Source organism: Heterocephalus glaber, unplaced genomic scaffold (genome assembly GCF_053883595.1).
Source record: "Heterocephalus glaber isolate CG9 unplaced genomic scaffold, H.glaber_assembly_v1.0 deba00001465, whole genome shotgun sequence".
In the NCBI taxonomy this organism is placed as follows: Eukaryota; Metazoa; Chordata; class Mammalia; order Rodentia; family Bathyergidae; genus Heterocephalus; species Heterocephalus glaber.
This window is the reverse complement of record NW_028258312.1, coordinates 3,335,970-3,355,032: the sequence shown is the minus strand read 5'-3', so window position 1 is coordinate 3,355,032 and position 19,063 is coordinate 3,335,970. Positions and strand designations below refer to the sequence as shown.

Below are 19,063 nucleotides of genomic sequence, written 5' to 3'. Positions count from 1 at the left end.
GATCATGAGAATGGGGGAGACGTTTGTGGTCTCCCACCCATTCCAATTTAAAACAACACTACAATCAGCACAGCACAAATACAGATTTGAAATATTGGCCTCAAAGTTTTCCTTTATCTGGTGTTTGTTAAAAGAAGCTGAACTGAAACCAAGAATGAACAAGCTGTTGAGGACCAGTACATTTGAACAGCCCTTTCAAATTCACAAATGTCTTTTGTGTCTGTAAAGGAATGTGACCCTCACCTCCGCTCTGAAGCAGATAAGGACTGTTATCTTCACTGAAAGGAGGGGACAACCATTCCGGTGACTGGACCTCACTCAGCTAGTAAAGAAGCTAAATCAAGCATTCTTCACACAGGAAAGATTATGGTTTACAAAAAGAATGGTAACAGTAACAAGTGAACTTGATGTCACTCTCCAACGAAATGCTGTTACGTATTACAAAAACTAAAAACATCAAATACAGTCCTTTTTTTGAGCTTAAAAAAGTCATGAATGAGTCATTTGGAAATAACATTTTCTTTTATAGAAAGTTGTTAGATGCATAAAAGTTCAGCAAAATGCCAGTGGCAACACAGGTAGGAACAACAGCGGGACAGTTGACAGATTTTCTCTTCACATGCACTGTAACTGGACTCTCCCTGATCACGACTGAGTCTTTTTTCACTCTGCACCGGGAACACAGGGATTTGCATAGTTACAGAATGAAAAGGAGTGTGTGAGTGAATGCCGCCTTGACGTGTAAATTCCGGAAATGCAGGCTAGAGGGCAGTACTATGATGATTTATAGTCAAATGAACACCTACACCCAGAAAGTTCTGACTTAAACCTGAAAGACTCATCTCGGGGCTCCATGTTGGTCTTTTCCTAATTTTTTAAGTCAGTAACTTGAAAAATATAAGATAGCCCTCATTATTTCCATTTTTGCTTTCCTGACCATCTATGGAACACTTAGATATTCCACATTACAGTAATCACTTTGGGTGTATTTTCTTATATATGTCTCCAGGCATCGTTTTTGAAGATATACTGTAATTCCATTATACAGATGAGAAAACAGATTTTTCAAAGGTTATGTAATCTCAGAATTACATAGCTGGAGAGTGACAGAGCAAGGATGTGAACCTCAGCTGTCTGACTCCAAAGCCTGTCGCCTTACCTGATGTGTGTGTTAAGGACATTGGATCTGTGTAGGACACAGACGTATAAATAACACAATACATGGAAGGATATCAAAATATTTGAATTAGGGCTGGGGATTTAGCTCAGTGGTTCTGCCGCCTGCTGCGCAAGCACCAGGACCCAAGTTCAATCCCCGGTACAAAAAAAAAAATCATGAGTGAAATTTTTGCTCGGGATTTAGCACAGTAGTTCCGGTGCCTCCCTCGAAAGTGCAAGGTCCTGAGTTCAATCCCCGGTACCAAACAAAACAAAACAAAACAAAACATTTGAATTAGAATTGAAAAGAAATTAAACAGATCTCATGAGGACACAAATTATTTAAAGGACTAATAATGAGAGATTATAGATTTATTCTGAATAGACTTAGAAAGAAAACCTAGTAGTAATGATAAAAGTTTCAGGCATTACTTATTTCTAATTGAATGTCTTCTCGGTTTTCAAGGCTGTAAGATTTTCTATCAAAAAAAAAAAGTTTAAATAGAAACTGGCTGATAAGTCAGGAATGTTCTACAAAGGTAGTTTAGAATTCTTCAGCATCATTTATTTCAGAAAAAATTTAAAACACATGGCAGGTACTCCAGGTCATTATGATTCTATATTATTATTTATAATCTAAAATTTTATCTTCCTGTATATCTTGTTCATCTCTCGTCTTTCCTCAAGTACATCCTTTTGGAATGCTATATCTAGTATGATTATATATGTACATGAGGAAGGAATAGAAACAAAACCACAGGCTGCCTTACATATCAAAGATATAATCTTAAAGTAATGCATTAGGCTTTAATTGAGCCCATGATAAAATTTCACTGAAAAACTGATCACTTAATTTAGGGAAAATGCTTTTGCCACCACATGCAGCCAGTTCACTGGTCATGAATAAGTTAAAACACCACACCACTGTCTGCTCTTTATAAGCCACTTTAAATGTTGTCATGAATTGTTCTTACAACCTGATCAATATCAATTAGATATTTTACCTTAACTGAAATATTTGGTGACATTAAAAGTAATTATCTTTTCATTTCCTGGAGAGATAAATGAAACATCTGAACAGCTGGTATTTTTAGCTATAAGTAATTAAAAGGAAATAAATGGTTCTTCAAATATATATTTACATATGTAAACTGGGCATCAAAATATTCTTCCTTTAGGCAGTTCAAATGACTACTTTTACATGACTACAAAAGCAAAATGCATGCTTAACAATAATGATACAGAATAGCCCATCAGAGATGCAAAAATCTATCATCATGTCATCCAGGTTCGTGCCATTATTCAAACACATCTATCATCAGATACCGATCTGTCTCATACAATGCTAGTATAAATTTAATCCTCACAGGAGATGAAACACAAAATTCAGGTAGACATACATCTAAAAGGTTGACCTCAATTTTAGTTTGTTTTCAATAAAGCGTTTTACATATACATGTATCTGTTCAAAAACAGTCAACACTGTACCTGGTTATTTCTTCTTTCAGTTTACACGGATCTTCAGCATAGAATTTAATACCAAAATACAGAGTATATGGAGGTCCAGCTAAAATAAGAAATAGGCATTAACTAAATTTTACATTATAGTCAAAGTAGTATCAGAATATTATATATTAAGAACTGCACTAAGAACTTCACAAGACACAAGAAAACAAAATGGAAACAGCAGGGTTTGAAACTGTTGACAGTAGGAGTTCAACAACAAAAAAAATTAAACCTTTGCAAAAAGCTAGAAACAAATGCTCAGCAGCAGTTGGACCATCTTAGCCAACCATAATAATAGGACATATACTGTATGACACTAAGCAATTGCTTAAAGAGAAGATTTGTAGGTACTGATGTGCAAGGGATCATCAATCTATATTGCAAAGTACAAGAAACATTTCTTTTGTGAAAAAAATAAAATGTCAGCCAAGCTATGTTTTTCCCTTGAAGAATAAACAAGAAATTACATGCGGTGGAAAAATTTGAGAAGAGGGATTAGAAATTTTCTCTTTAAACTGATTAATTAGAATTTTCTTATGTATATCTTTAAAAAACATTAGTGAGGTTATATCATAGAATTAAGGCCAATATCTGTTTATTTCTTAAACTTTTCTGAATCTAAAAATGATTCTTACATGTGTAAGAAGAAATTTCTCATCTCATTTTACCACACACAGAAAAACTAAGTCTATAAATAACAAAAACAAAACCAAAAAAATTAGAAACAAAGCCTGGAGTTGTACATACATGGGCAAATATAAAATAAGCACTCATATTATGCAGAAAAATGAAAAGTCCCTTGGGTGATAACCATACTATATTATCTTTTATTAGAAATAGTTCTATTTCAGAGGGTATGAATCTGATGTGCACTATTTTCAAAACTAAACACTTCCAAGTTGTGCAGTAACTAAATCTAATATGCTTGCTTCCTTCAAACAGGATTTTTTTACTTGGTGCACCAAATGGTAGTTATGCTTGCAAATTTTTTTAACAGAAGTTCTCCCACAGAAATAAAATAGAAAAGATTGGAAGCACACACCCAGTAAAAGTCTCTGATACTGTGTAACTATCATAAAGTAACCCTAGTCTATTCCATTTTTAACTAAATAAGAATGTTATAAATTTAGAAGTTGGGAGAATGAAATAAATTAGAGCAAGTAATAAAGATATAATGCATTTATAATTTACAAACTATGTCATTATTCTTACTTACACATACTTATGTTTATAATACCCCAACACCTGATTTCCAACATACAAGTGACAATCAAGGCCAGGACCCATCCCTCTCCCTCATCTAGTACCTTCTTATGCTACCGCTTTTAAAAAGAAAACGCTTTAAAACTTTGCTCTAATTTATTTTCATTAGAACAAATTCCATCGGTTTGATTTTCATGTTTCCTTAACCATTGTGCTTGTATTCCTGACAAATACCCCCTAACCCCTGAACATAGGTGTCAGGCAGGCTAGACTATTAAATATTTAGAAGAACCAGGAAGTTCTCTCTCTGCTGATCTGTCTGTGTCAGTCAAGCTCTGTGTTCCCCAGCAGATGGGTCTTCCTGGGCCTGAGGGCTGTAGGGTTGGCACCTAGGGGGCGGGGAGCACACAGATGCTACGGAGACTGCACAAAGGGAAGAGGCCTTCTCCAGACCCCAGAGCTGCTTTTATTTTCTGGAACATGACAGATTACACCCTATTCACCAAGCATACCCATGTCAAATGTGTTTAGTGATGAACAGTTAAGCAGAAGTTTGAAAAACACCCAATGAAAAGCACTCAATTGGGCTAATTTGCTTTAAGGACTCTTGGCCCAATTTAGCCATTTCCCACTCACATACAAAGTGGCTTGCGTTCTAAATATAAGGCATTGTTATCATTTGATTGCACTTGATAAGGTACAAAAATGTTACATAAACATTCGAGTCCCACAATAACCTGGTAACAGAAGTGAGGCAGGCGGCGCTCCAAGGAGCAACTTACTAAAACCTCAGAGATGAAAACCAAGTTTGCCAATACCTAGTATTCACTGCTGACTTGGCACTATTTTATGCAGCCTCGCAGGGAGAAGCAAAACTTCAGTACCTTTAGAGTGAGCACATACTCACATATACATCTCTACTGTTTAGTAGAGAGATTAAAGGCTACAGAAATTATCATTTTCAGGCAAGAATATGTTTACCTAGATTTTTTTTCTTTTGGCTTCTCATTCTAAGACTAATTATAAAAATCAGTGCTGATGAAGCAAATTGTCAAATTATTATCCTAATCCACAGATTCAACATTTGAGAGACTTTATGTAAAGTGAAACTAAGATTATTTTACTTCAGAAAAAGGTAAGAGCCAGAAACTGGGATTCTCCTAATCTACCTTTGGTGAAGACTTGTTTCAAGGCCTCTAAGGATAATAAGGAATTTCCAATTAGCTTAGGGGTAGATACTCCAAGACTTGAAGAACCCTGGTGACTAATACATGTTCTGTAATTTTAGATATTCCTTCTGAGTTCTCTACTGGAGATCTGATGCCATTTTCCTTCACTTATTATCAAACTACTTCATGAACATGATGAAATGTAAGTGTTCTTCGGTGACATATTTGTTCAACTGCAATAGCATTTTATTCTCACTGTTCATTACATTTTTCACAGTACTACATTTTTAGGATAAAAAAGTGATTGCCTTTTATAATGATATTTAAGTAGATTATCTTATATGATGTAAATAGACACTTTGTATTCAGAAACAGTGCACCTTAAGATATTTACATGTTTATCACCTTAATTGAAATTTCAACTCTTTTCTTATAAAAAAAAAAAGCGTGTGAGTTTATTTTAAAATAATCTTTCCTGAAATTTTTCTAATTTTCCAACTGGTTTTTTAATTGGTTCAACTGAGCCAACTTGCAACTTGTGAACTCCAGCGGTTTCTACCAGAGTGGTGGAAAAGCAGAGAAACAAAGTGCTGCTGATGGTGGAGAAAGAGCACTCGTGCCCAGTGGTGCTGCAGTGCCTGCTCTCCAGTTCTGGGCCCAGGCACTCCTGCCCTTGGACCCAAAGCACCACACAGCCCAGACTGCCACCCAGAAGGAGCCGACATACACAGCACAAACACACTTGAGATGGGGCAATCAAGAACACACTAAGTGTTGATGTGAATGATTCACACACTTCAGCAAAACTGGTTGAATGGGTAGAACTTCAGTTTAGGATGATGAAAAAAATTTGGAGGACAGTGGTGATGGGTGCATGATAATATGAATGGGTTTTTCTGCAGGGGATTTTGTCATTTTTTTAGTACTAGAGATTGAACTCTACCACTGAGCAACATCCCCAGCCCTTTTTATTTTTCTTTTAATTTTGTATTTTGAGACAGAATCTCTGCTAGTTTGCCTAGATGGGCCTCAAGCTTGCAATCCTCCTGCCTCAGCCTCCCTCAATGCTCAGATTACAGGTGTGCACCACTGCATCTAGCTAACAAAGTGAATGTACTTAATGTCACTGCATTGTACACAAAAGAGGCCAAATTAGGGCTGGGGATTTAGCTCAGTGGTGCCACCGCCTTCCTCGCAAGCGCAAGGTCCCGAGTTCGATCCCTAGTACCCCCCAAAAGGGGGCAAATGAATAAATTTTATATTATATATATTTTAGCAGAATTTGAAAAAAATTATCTTTTGTTCCTTTTCCCCTAGTACTCAGGATTGAACCCAGGACCTTTTGCATGCTAGCTAGGCAAGTACTCTACCACTAAACCGCCTCCCCGATACAGCCAAAAGAATTAAAAGACAGGGTCCGGGGGTTCAGCTCAGTGGTTCCGCTACATGCCTCGCAAGCGCAAGGTCCTGAGTTCGATCCCCGGTACCAAAAAAAAAAAAATTAAAAGACTATTTTCCTCTGTGTGTGTGTTTATTAATAAAAGTGGGTTGTAGAAATTAAGATTAAGGAATATACAATTATACTGAGTGGACCAGTAATATTCATATTGATAAAACCAAAAACTACCCCCTGAAAATGGATGGCCTTTCTCCGGAGCTGTAGTAATTTTTCAGGTCACAAGGGCATCCCTTAATTACTGAACAGTAAACTGAGTGGTGTGAATAATAAAACCGCCCCATAACCCATCACCTCATTTTCAAATCATTGCCTCTCTGCCTTTTCTATATGTTTGTCATTAAAGTCAAAGTTTAAAGACAGGCATAGAAAAAAATCCCAGTCAAAATCAAGGACAAACTTGATACAGTACTGAGCCTCATGATGCACACAGCACCCACGACCACGCTATCATCCCTGAGCACTGGTGCACACATTTCTCCCAACTAAAGCCCGGGTCTGCACCCCATTAATCAGCCCTTCAGCAAAGTTAAAACTGAATACCTACTGTTCATCAGTTCTTTGTGTTCAGCAAGGGTCTTTGCAGGATCCAACCAATACTGTGTGAGGCAGAAAAGAATAATTATAGAAATTAGTTACTTTTCATTAGCCTTTACTTCAAGAATATTTTCAAAATGCTATTTAAATATTTAAATCCTTGACAAGTGAAACACTTCATTTACCATATATATATAAATATATATATACACATACATACATAAACATGTAAGAGCATTCTGTGGCTGGAACATTAAGGAAGGAGGGAAATAGTGCTGATGGTATAAAGAAGAAGAAAAAACAAATAGTGTTTTCTGGGTCCTTGGTTGAATTATCATACTGATTACAAGGTCGGTAATATCCAGATGCTTACAAGTGAGTTTCTTACTACTACTGGTAGGGAAGGAAACAACACCACACAGAACGCTGCCCAGTCTTTCCAAACTCCCCATCACAATCATCTAACAGCCATGTTTCCCTCTACTTTATCCTCAACCTCTTCACTTCTAGTCCCACCCTGTAAAAGTAACACTTCTAGGTGTTAGGAAGAAAGCAGTCAAATTACATCAAACTAGCATTAAGGATGGAGGACAGCAGCGCAGCACAGGGGCTGGAGGCCTGAGTCCCTGGGCACCCCTCTGAGTTTCATTCTGACTCTTCCCTTGTCACCAACAGGCACCACAGGACAAATGCCCGGACATCCCCGAACCTTCTGCACAGGGTTTCTGTGCAGATGAGATAAGTTAATTCATGGAAAGTCTTTTGTTTAGCCCCAGACTCACACTAAATATATGCAACACATGCTAGGGCTGATCAGTATTAAGTTGTGAGGGTCATTCTTGATTACTGCCTTTAGTCAAGTCCAAGGTACTTGCCTATTAATCCAAATTAATCTTTAATGAACAGTTTTTCAAGCAGGAATGGAGAACTATAGACCCTGGGAAGAAGCTTTCCTTTAAATCCCATCTTTGTGGAATAAAATCACTGAAAGAAAAAGAGAGAAGCCTCCAGCCTGGTTTCTCCATCTGCAGGAGGACCCAGGAGAAGCACAGGGCAGAGAGAAGGCATCAGGAGTTCCCTGGAAGCACACAGTGAAAGGCACTGAGGGGGCCCTGCACAAATGGCAGAGATGGAACTTCTTTCTCACAGTCCTAGATAAAACTGAAAGGCCCCGAGAGCCAAGCCACCCGGTTTCCATTTCTTCATTGTCCTGAATAAAGAAGGAGCAAGTCTCACAGGAGGGAAGTAGAAGATGGCTCACTTGAACCACCTTATCCCCGGGACCCTTGCTCTGATGAGATTTCACACCTCCCCTGACAGCTCTGGGTTAGGAATGCGGGGGACTGAAAGGGAAATCCAAGAGAACCCACCTGCCCAGTTCCCCTTTTCCTTCCCCTTGGATGAGAGTATACAAACATCCATACTAAGTATTTCTTGTCATCATTATAGTACTAAACTATTCATGGACAATACTCTTCACTGCCACCCATATGACAATTTCAATTTTCCAGCTTTTTTACAAAGTAAATTAACCAACATACGGAAAGGTAGCAACATAAAATTGCTCATTATTCTGACTTCATCATTTTCCATTTCTTTTAAAGCTCTGGAACTTTTAAACTATTGACTTTTAAAACAGAAAAGGTATCTGAAGCAGAGGCCGTAATCAGTCAGGTGCTTTTGAAGTCCCAAATGCCTTAAATACATGGTTTTGGTATTAAAAACAGCAGTTCATAGGGAAACTCTGATTCATCCAAGTCAAGCAAAATCAATCCCAATGCTAAACTGTGTATTGGACACAGAGTAGATCCATTCCTCTATGTGTGTAAAACTATGAATTCTTCCCATAAAATAGAAACATTAGGTGGATGGCCTGTTTCTTGCCGTCCATGATAAATAAAAAGGATTGCCTGGCCCTATATTTCTCAAAGAGGAGAAAACCAAAGAAAACAGACACAAATACCTATTAACACTTGCATTAGTTTCTACTGCTGCATAAAAAACTACCACAAAGTTTGAGGGTTAAAACAACACCCATTTATTATCTGAGTTCTGGAGGTCAGTGGGCTTCTTTGTTTCAGGTTTCACAAGATTGAGATAAAAATGCCAGCTGCTAGGGTCTTAGAGAGAGCTGTACAGCTGGGAGTGCCTAGTACCATACCTGCACACAAGCTGCCTTGGCAAGATAGGAAGGGAACAGAAGGGCCTATGGTCCAGCTTCTGTCTGTCGTGAAACTAACAGGGAACAAATTGAGGAAGTTTTTGATTTCTCTTTCTAACATCATCATTCCAAGACAACAGACTTTATAGATTCAATTCATTTTTCATTGGTAATAAAATGTTTTTTAAAAAATATTTTAAATTAAATTTATTTTAACTGGTACATAAAAACTGTACACATTAATGTGGCATCATGTGATGTTTCATCATATATATATGTACACACACACACACACACACACACAGTCATTTTTTTGTTTTCCTGTCTTTAGAATATTTTTTCCAGCCTTAAAAATGCCCAGTAAAGAAAATAAGAGGGAAGCTTATAACTAAATGGAATAAAAAAATAAGTTAATATATCAAAAATTTTCATATTAATAACTCATACAATTTAAAAATAAATATCTTCTCTGAGGGATTGAATTTGTGAGGTGAAAAGGCATAATGAAGATTCTGAAATGAGTTAGAAATTACAATTTTGCAGCAAGATAAAGACCAGGCAAGACTCAGTCAAAGGCCATTCAATCAAGTCAGTGCACATTAGCTATGCTAAGCATCAATGCAAAGCTTGCTGCACACAAATCTCATTTGATCAAAATGGAAACCAGAGGTTAGAGAGGTCAGACAATGATAAATGCTCCAGAACATAAAGAATAAACACAATCTACCAGGTTTCATAAGCCAACATCTTGAAATGCAAAACCCATGTATGTTTAACCAAGGGAATGATATGACCCTGGAACCAAAGCAGCCATACTATGATGACACTTGTCACCACTCATTATCAACAAGCAATCAAACATGGCATACGTCAGCACAATAAAGCACATCAGACTGCTGATCCATAACTGGAGGAGCACAAGAATTTCTCACTGAACACAATATCCCAGCATTAGGGGAAATAAATCTAGAATACTGGACATAAGGTCCAACATTCTGGAACTAGGCTTTACCTGGGGCTATCACTCACACATGCACTCATTTAACCCATATGGAATTTTGACCATGCATGTTCTCTGTATGTCATGTCAGACACTGTCCTGGGGCATATACAAACACAAAGATGAGCAAGATTCTTCCCTACCTTTGAGGCACTAAACAACCAGAGACACACAGACAAATACTCACAATACAATGTAATAAGTGAGATGATAAAGTACATAAGATGAGTACACACATATAATAAAGATAATAAAACTATCTACAAAGAAAATTAATTCTGCAGGGTGACTATGAGAAAAATCATTGAATAATAAGCTCACAAAAATTCCTCAAAATAAATAAATGAGGAACAAAAGAGCCTTTTAGTTTTACAAAATATATGTCTATCAGTTCACCTGCTCATAAAGCAAACAGGTACATTTTGAAATGACAGCACAGAATGTAGTATTCCAAGTCCTTTACAATTGAGTATGATATTGAAATCAGTGCTACCCAAATAACTAACAAAATCTCAACTAAAAAAATCAATTTTCATGGAGGATGCTATGGTTTGGACATGATTTGTCTCTTCCAAAACTCATACTGAAATCAGATCTCCAGTGTAACAGCACTGAGAAGGGGTGGGCTCTATAAGAGATGATTAGGTCATGGGGGTGCTGCCCACATAAAAGGGTTAATGCTGCTCTTGTGGGACAGGATTACCTACCATAGGACCTGTTACAAAGCAAGACCTCCTACTTTCCTCACACACTTGCTTGCCTCTATATTATGACACAGCACAAGGACCTTGCTAGATGGACCTTCCTGATCTTGGACTTCCCAGCCTCCAGACCATGAGCTAAAATAAACTTCTATTCTTTATAAATTCCCAGTCTTAGATATTCTGTTCTAGCAATAGGAAACAGACTAAGACAAAGAGCTTCCAGAAACAGAAATAGCCTGCCAGTCTTTTCACCTGCACAGGGTGAAAAAAAGAGAAGTAGAAGTGTCAGCACCATGAAATATGGTGTTGGCCACCAGATAATAGCCTTTCTGAAAGGCAGCAGGATGCACAACGGTCTTGTTTTCCCAGATGATTACAAGGAGAAACAACTCACTCTCTTTCTTTCATTCTCTCTCGACAGTCAAGCTGTTCATTCTCTAAAAAACAATCAGTCACTTTTCCTCTTGCCACTCCTTTCTCTCTATTTGAAACATACTATTGTTTGTATATGTTCACAAGCTGGATTAGGTCCTATTTTGTACGAAGACAATAAACCCAAACAGACCGTGATCTCTTGCAATTTTGTACGGTCTGCTTTCTTTCTTATATAGGTTAATGCACACCTTCCAAACAGCCCGTCACTAAGGTGCCATGATCACAGTCCTCTCTGGCTCTCACCCTTTGCCAGAGTGTGAGAAACAAGCAGTTAGGTGTATTACTGCTTCAAACCTGTCAATCTTAATAACCTCACTGTTGTAACCCAGGAAGAAATGGCAGACCTGTTGGACTCTTTGACAGTCTTGGCTAAATGCCCTGGGCTTCCTTCATCCACGCTGGCTGATACTGTCTCAATTTCATCAATTTCCTAGGTAACAATCTCAGAATTAGATTTTTAAAATCTTCTACTACCCAGTAAATCAATAACCTAACCTTCAAAAGATATATATAAATATTAAATTCAGGGTCCAACCTTTCATTTGCCAACTATTCTTTTGGAGTCTCCTAGAGTTCTAATAGTAGAATAAATCCTCAAAAATTTTAAATAAAGAACAGACAGCATGAAATAATAAAAGCTTTGCTGCATCTCACCTTGCACTGGGTGAAATGCTGACTCTCCTTTGGAGAATTTAAGAATGCTACACTGACATCTAACATTTTCTGTAAGTCAAAGAAAAGGCTTTAAAGCACAAACACGGTTTTTGTCAATACAGCAAAACCACCTCTTGATCTCCAAAGTAAAAAGACAATTGATCATCTTACCAGGGACATGGAAGCCACAAAGATCTCAAAAAAAAATAACAAAATGGGCCATTCTTGGGGAGTTTTAAGACTTGACATAATTTGCACATATGTTCCAAGAATTCCAGGACTATGGTGACAGCTATTTGGGCTTTCCTCGCTGTCCCTGAACAGACCTCAGGCCCTCTAAGCAATGCTAATAGGATGTGGTTTTAATTTGCTCCTTGGTATGAATCACAGAAACCTTAGGGTCTCTGGTAAAACCACCATAAGAAAGCTACCTCTCAGTGGAGACAAAAACAAAGGCTAGTCATTGAAGTGATTTCTAGACATGGGGGGCACCCATGGTTAACCCACTCCCTGCCTTCTCTATGCAGGCACCCAAAGTCTGCATACAACTGAAGACGCAAACTACACAGCCTTAGGTGAGCTCACTTGAAATCCATTATCGATAACCCAAGGGTACCCTCAGTATCACCTAAATTCCACTACTTTTTATTCTCTCACTCACCTTGATAACTCCCTGACATTTTCTCCTCCATCCATAAATTTGCAAGATCCCCTCTCCCTTTCACACTGTCTATGTCACTAAGGAAATTGCAGGAATCACAAGAGCACACGCGTTCTCACCCCATCTACCTTCTACCCACCTCTCTGTCTCTGTGCTCTGTCCTGTCCTTGCCCGTCACTGTGCAGAAGTGTCCATTCCCCACTTAGGCCCACCCCTCTCCTCTACTCAGGACCATGGAACAACAACTCTGGGCTCTTCCCTGTACCACTGAACTTTCCCTTTCTGCAGAATCATGCATTTCTCCCACATTAAAATAAAAAGCTTTTTGACTCCCATAGCTCTTTATTTCACATTTGAAAATACATCTCTGGAAAACTAAAGTTGTTTTATATTCTGTCTCTCACCCCCTCTTGAATCCACTTTATTATAGATTGAACATCACTTCTCCAAAATGCTTGAGACCAGAAGGGCTTCAGATTTCAAATTTTTTTTGTAATGTTTGCATTGTGAAGGTGAGACCTAGGTCCAAATATGAAATTCATTCATGAGATGCTCCCCACCCCAGTTCTGGGGATTAAACTCAGGCCTTTACACTGAGATACATGCCCAGGCTCCTGCCCTCTTTTTTTAGACAAGGTCTCACTCAGTTGCTACATTGCCTAGCTGGCCTCAAACTTGCAGTCCTCCTGCCTCAGCCTCCTAGAGAGCTGAGATCACAGGTGTGTACCAACACACCTGGGCTCAATTATGTTTTATACACACTTCAATATACATAACCTAAGAGTAATTAAATGCAATCTTTTAAGTAACTCCACATGAAACTGAGTTTGTATACACTGAATCAGCAGAAAGCAAAAGTGTCTGTCACTAACTCAGCCACCCCTGTGGACAAACTGTGGATGTTTGGCATCAGCATCGTTCCCCACTCTGACTCTATATGCTATCAATAAGCAATCATCTCCTTATACTTATACATGAGTACTTGACAGGAAGAAATATATTAGTCATATAGTGAAAGAAAAATATGTTCAGGATGATCAAGCAACACAGCAGCCTCAACAGAATACTGCAGTGGAAGATGCAAGTATCCACCCATTACCTGAAATGTTTTCACATGCTCCTAAGGCAGCCTTCCCTCTTGCTTCTCCTGCTATCTCACTGGCAGCACTTTCACACTATCCTCTGAAGTTGTTCTTTTATCTCCCTAATCAGGAAAGACTAGATTCCCCAAGGCTCACAGAGCACATCAAAGTCCATGGCTACAAATCCCATCTACATACTGACAACTGCCAAATTTATTGCCAAGCCAGAATCCTCCCCGAAGTCCAAATGCCTACTTGACATCTCTACTTAGATGTCTATTAGAATTTCAAACTTCATATGTCCAAAAGGGAACTGATGATTCCACTCCCTCTAAAACTAAACTTTCTTCTCCTGCTTTCTTTCCCATTTGGTAAACAGTACAACATTCTTCTGTTAGCTCTGGGCTAGATTTGTCTTCTATCCAGCTGTAAATCCTGCTGGCATTCTGTTGGAAACAGAATCTGCAAATTCTCACCACTCCCAGGCCATCACCCACAAGTAGATTTCTTAAACAATTCCTATAATGATATCCCTGTGTCTACCTTTGCAATTAGAGGAAGTCTTTCAAAGCATGAGTCAGATCAGTTTACTTTTTGGTCAATATCCTCCAGTGGTTTCCTTTCATCCAAAAAGTAAAAGCCAAAGTCTTTATGATAGCCTATAAGGCCCTCTATTCTCTAGGCCCACCCTCTCTAGTTTCCACTCAATGTTTTTGGGATGAGGCAGAGACAATGAGTAGAAGTCAAAGGACCCTCAAGGAGCCTTTGTCCACAGGACCCAAAGGAAAAGCAAAAAGAAATCTACTAGAAGGAGGAAGGAGGACCTTATTGTACAGAAGCAGAAAGTTTAGCGATGCTGATGCCTGTGGCAACATGGACAATAAAAAATGTACCTAATGAATTGGATGATCCAGATAAGGAGCAGACAGATAAAAGTGCCAGTTGGCTTCATTTTGCCTATAATGAAATGCAAGAGAGATAAGAAGGGGGGGAGGGAAGGGGGTAAAAGGGAGGGAGGGAAGGAGAGAGAAGGAGGGAGGGAGGGAAGAGAGAGGAGACGTATAAAGAAGCTTGGACTTAATGAGTTTGGAAATAAAATGTCCTCATTCCTTGTCTTATCAGAAAGCAAACAGTGCTACAATTAAGAAATGGCTTTCAGGCAAAGACTGAATGCAGCATGCTATCAGGAAAACATGATGCAAAGGTAAAACCCTCTATTAAGTCCTCAAAAAAATTAATGCCATGCCTTGTAGACCCTTTCAAAATGACAAAAGGTCTCCTAAGTATTCTAAGAGTATTACTGTTCCTCAACAGTCTTACAGGAAGTGAAAGGTACAAAAGAACTTATTTCAAAGTAACTTATGAATGTTGCCTTGTCTAAAAAAGTAAATTAAAAATTGACTCATAAGGAATCCACAAAGATATTTTAAAGAATTTAATCAACATGGGCTGAAAGAAACAGACACTATATACTGGGAAAAAAACTTTTGGACCCCCAAACTTCATCAGACAAGATGCAGGGTGAGAGCACTCAGCTACAAATACATACTACTTGTTATGGAAAAAACAAAGAAGAGCCAGAGAACAGATCCAAGACCCCAGAGAGTAGGGCCAAGCATCATCGCAACAAACAACTCCGGACAGTGAGAGCAAGAGCTAATCAAAGGGATGACAACACGGGTCTGGCTAGATTCAAAACTTGAATTATAATAATGTATACCATAAGTTTATACAAATATTTTATCAATTTAAAAAATTAAAAAGAAGCAAAAACTGTATAGAGTAGTAACCGCCTCCTGTTTTCCTCCTTTTTAAGTGCAGGTGTTTGTAGCAGTTATCCTTTGCATGTCATCAGCACTGTTGAGTTGAGAGGAAGAAGCATAAATCTTTCTCATTGTCTTAATTCACAGATCTCCAGGTTAAAAAGGAACTGTACTGAAGGAGCTGAAGACAAGTACCTAGACTGTGATTTGATGAGGTTCTGAACCTCAAGCTTGAGTCCAAGGTCATAATAAGTAAGAATGTTAGGAGACCATGGGAGAGATGAGTACATTTTACATGCAGAAAAATATAAAGAATTGTTGACTCTCATGTTTTAAAACATGTCTTCAAAATCAGTTGCCACCACTCCTATTAACAGATATACTGTGGTATTTCCTCTCTGTAAACGTGAGCTGGCCTTCTCTTCACTTCAAGTCATAAAGGTGATACAATGTTTGTTCCTCCATCCATCCTTCCTTCCCTCTCTTTCTCTGGATGCTTGTCCTTGAACCCCAATCACTGTGCCATGAGGAACCCAAGCAATAATATGGGAAGTCCATGCATCCTGAAGCTGTAGAAATGAAACTATGTGTTGTATACCTGTAGGTAAGTAAGTGTGGTTGCTGCTAACCAAGTCATTCAGCACAGGGGAGCCAGCCCAACCCTAGGGATTATGGAGTAGGTCGGGCCTGGACCCCTGCTCAGCACCACACATTCACTTCTGTCAGACTCCAGAGTGCCCAAGTTATATGGTTAGTGTCCTGGCACATGGCAGCACCACCTCTTTCTCCCTAATGATCTTATCTAGCATCTGACTAGAACCATATCTTGGCCCATAGTTGGAATGTTCTGAAATCAAATATATTAAGTAGGGCTGCAGAGGGAGAGATGATTCTGATTTTATGATACTGCAACTTCCATCCTCCAGCTGTGCTCAAATTTGCATCATGAGATAGAGTCCCAAAAGAATAAAATAAACCAGTCTTGGGAAGACTTCACTGAAGGCAGACCTATGTCTTCTAAGTGACAAAAGGTTAATTTAAGCCTTATCTGTCTATCCATCTTAGGAACTCCAAGTGCAATACTTTTCCAAAAAACACATGTTAACATTTTTACTTAAATTGACAAATGACAGAAAGCAAGCTGGTTTGGCTGAGTGGTTTAATGATGTCTAGCTGTGCCAAAGAGTTTTATGTTGGACATCTTCCATGAACCAAATGAACTAAATCTGTAGCTCCAAGATTCTCATGATAATATCAAGTATGCAACTAAATAAATGCATTTTATCAAAAATCTTGTATTGAGAAACATAAGCTGAAACAAATTTGTAGGCAAAGTCTCTACCGCTGAGCTCTATACCCAGCCCTAAAACTAATAATTTTATATTTTTCTAATCCTTCCTAACTATATTGGATTAAATCAAGTGCCTCTAAAAAAGAGAAAACTGTCTAATTAATAATACCTGGATAATTCTTGGTAAAACATTTTAAAACATACTTCTCAGAAATTGTAGATTGAATTACTATAATGACTGATTGCCAAACTGTTAAGTCAAGTGGTTCTGAATTCATCGCTTTCAATTAAATTTAAAGAGAACCCAAATGAATGGTCTGAGAAATCATGGCTCTCAATACCATAAGAAAAGGAAGATGATAACTACATTGTGCTGAGGTACCTGAGAAGTTACTAAAAATAATTTTAATGACAGATCTATGACTCTTACCTATAACACAAAAGGATTTCAAGGAATTAAGTGATCTTCTTTTATTGAAACTCCTTCCTTTTCTACATAAGTGAGGTTAATCAGTGCTTATAACTATTAAAAAAAACAAGCATAAAACTATGGCTGAGCCCTATGTCACTCCAGAAATATATTATTATCCAGGAGTACATGGACTAATTCAGAAGAAAAAGCCCTATTCTTTTCATGAAAAGATGTGTCTCCAATAAATGCCTACTTCTTAGCTCAATATTATTAAAATGCATAATATTTTGCTATTCTAATTAATTGTATAGTGACAACCATGGTAATAACGTCTCTTAGGCTCAACCACAACTACAGCTTTAAGGATTCAGGAAGTAAACTTTTAAATTTTCACTTATATGTATGATATTTTGTAGGTAACTATATTGTATTAATATGTAAGATAAAACTTTATGGAGAAAGTGGAATAGTGATACCAGTTTAGGGACAAAAAGTATAAAGAAAAATGTATCACTTAATGAAGATCTTGTTCATGTATTATTTTTAAAGATAGATGATAAAGTACAAAATTGCTATGATATATGATATATAAATTGATTTGGTACAGAGTACATGACAGATTTTCTAATTTTAATATTTATGATAAACTAAAGATTTGCATCTATGAAAACTTGAAAGTTTTTAACCTCAACCTAAAATGATACACAGGCACATAGCTTTTTAAAAACATAACTGAAAAATCACTCTCAGGTACATTTTTCTAAAAAGATTTGCAGAGGAAGATGAAGGCTTCAGTTTTGAAGATACTGCATTTGAACATGAAGGGCAACTAAGTAGCAAATAAGAAAAAGCTAGCACATTCTCTTGATCACACAGTACAAAGCCCTAGGGTGGGTATTTTACACATATTCTGTCAGTTCTCATTACAGCTCCATGAGACTGGTTCTCTATTACCACCCTCACTTTACAATGGGAAAACTGTGGCATAGAGATGTTAGGAGACTCACCCAATGCCACAGTTCTCAAGGAGTAGAGTGTGCTTTCAACCCAGAGAGTCTGGGTCCAGAGTCTGTGTTCCATACACTGTACAATGCCTCTCGAGATATGTGGGTTGGAGATGGGAATTTTGAGGGTCACCAGACTCTAGAAACAATTTAAACTATAGAACAGATGTGAATGCCTAGAAATAGCAACACATAACTATCTTCAGCCCTATGGGTCTCTACAAGGACGCTCCTGGTAGTTCCTCCCAGGCCCCTGAACATCCAGTGGCCATGGTATTTTCCCAGATACACTTCATGTTGTCATCAGTGCTCCCAGGCCATTGTGCTGCTCATGATGCTCTTCATAAAGTTAAAGGGCTACAAGGAAGATCCTTTCACTTCATCTATGCCCTCTGTTCCTCCACCAGGTGCTTGAAGACACCATACAGAGGGAAAACTTCAACCAGTCATAATTCATCATGACAGTCTTTCTTTCTTCCTTTGCAACAGGACTCACACTGTCACTTACGAGCAGCTTATCAGTTATTATGAGTGTCTGCCAGAATCCAGTCACAGATAGTCAAATCTCATACACATTGCAAAACACAGTATCCAGATGCAAAGAGGACTCCACTGCTCATGGTGGAGCAGACAGGGCTGTGCCTGCCTACTAGTGGCTCGTGTGTGAAGATCACTTTTGTTCAGTAATACCTAGAGCACTGGGAGACACTGGGGTGAATGCAAATATATAAACAGTTTAACATTTTTAAAGAAATTACTTCAGAAACAAATAGTAACCAGAAGAGGCAAGATTAAATGTGTGAACCTGTATAGAGTTAGAACATAAGAGGAATATTAAGGACAAAATCCTGATGAAGCACACCATTT

At 38.1% G+C, this 19,063-nt stretch overlaps 1 protein-coding gene across 3 annotated transcripts in view; it reads right to left on the bottom strand.

Annotated features, from left to right (window-relative positions):
* Positions 1 to 19,063, bottom strand: part of Epb41l4a (erythrocyte membrane protein band 4.1 like 4A) — a 252,670-nt gene that overhangs the window by 109,476 nt on the left and 124,131 nt on the right. For all 3 annotated transcript variants that reach the window (XM_021255867.2, XM_004841779.4, XM_021255865.2), the window contains exons 4-5: positions 7,040 to 7,091; positions 2,647 to 2,725 (exon numbers count right to left, since the gene is read on the bottom strand). In XM_021255867.2, coding sequence (XP_021111526.2) covers positions 2,647 to 2,725; positions 7,040 to 7,091 — 131 coding nt within the window. The remainder of the gene's footprint in view (positions 1 to 2,646; positions 2,726 to 7,039; positions 7,092 to 19,063) is intronic.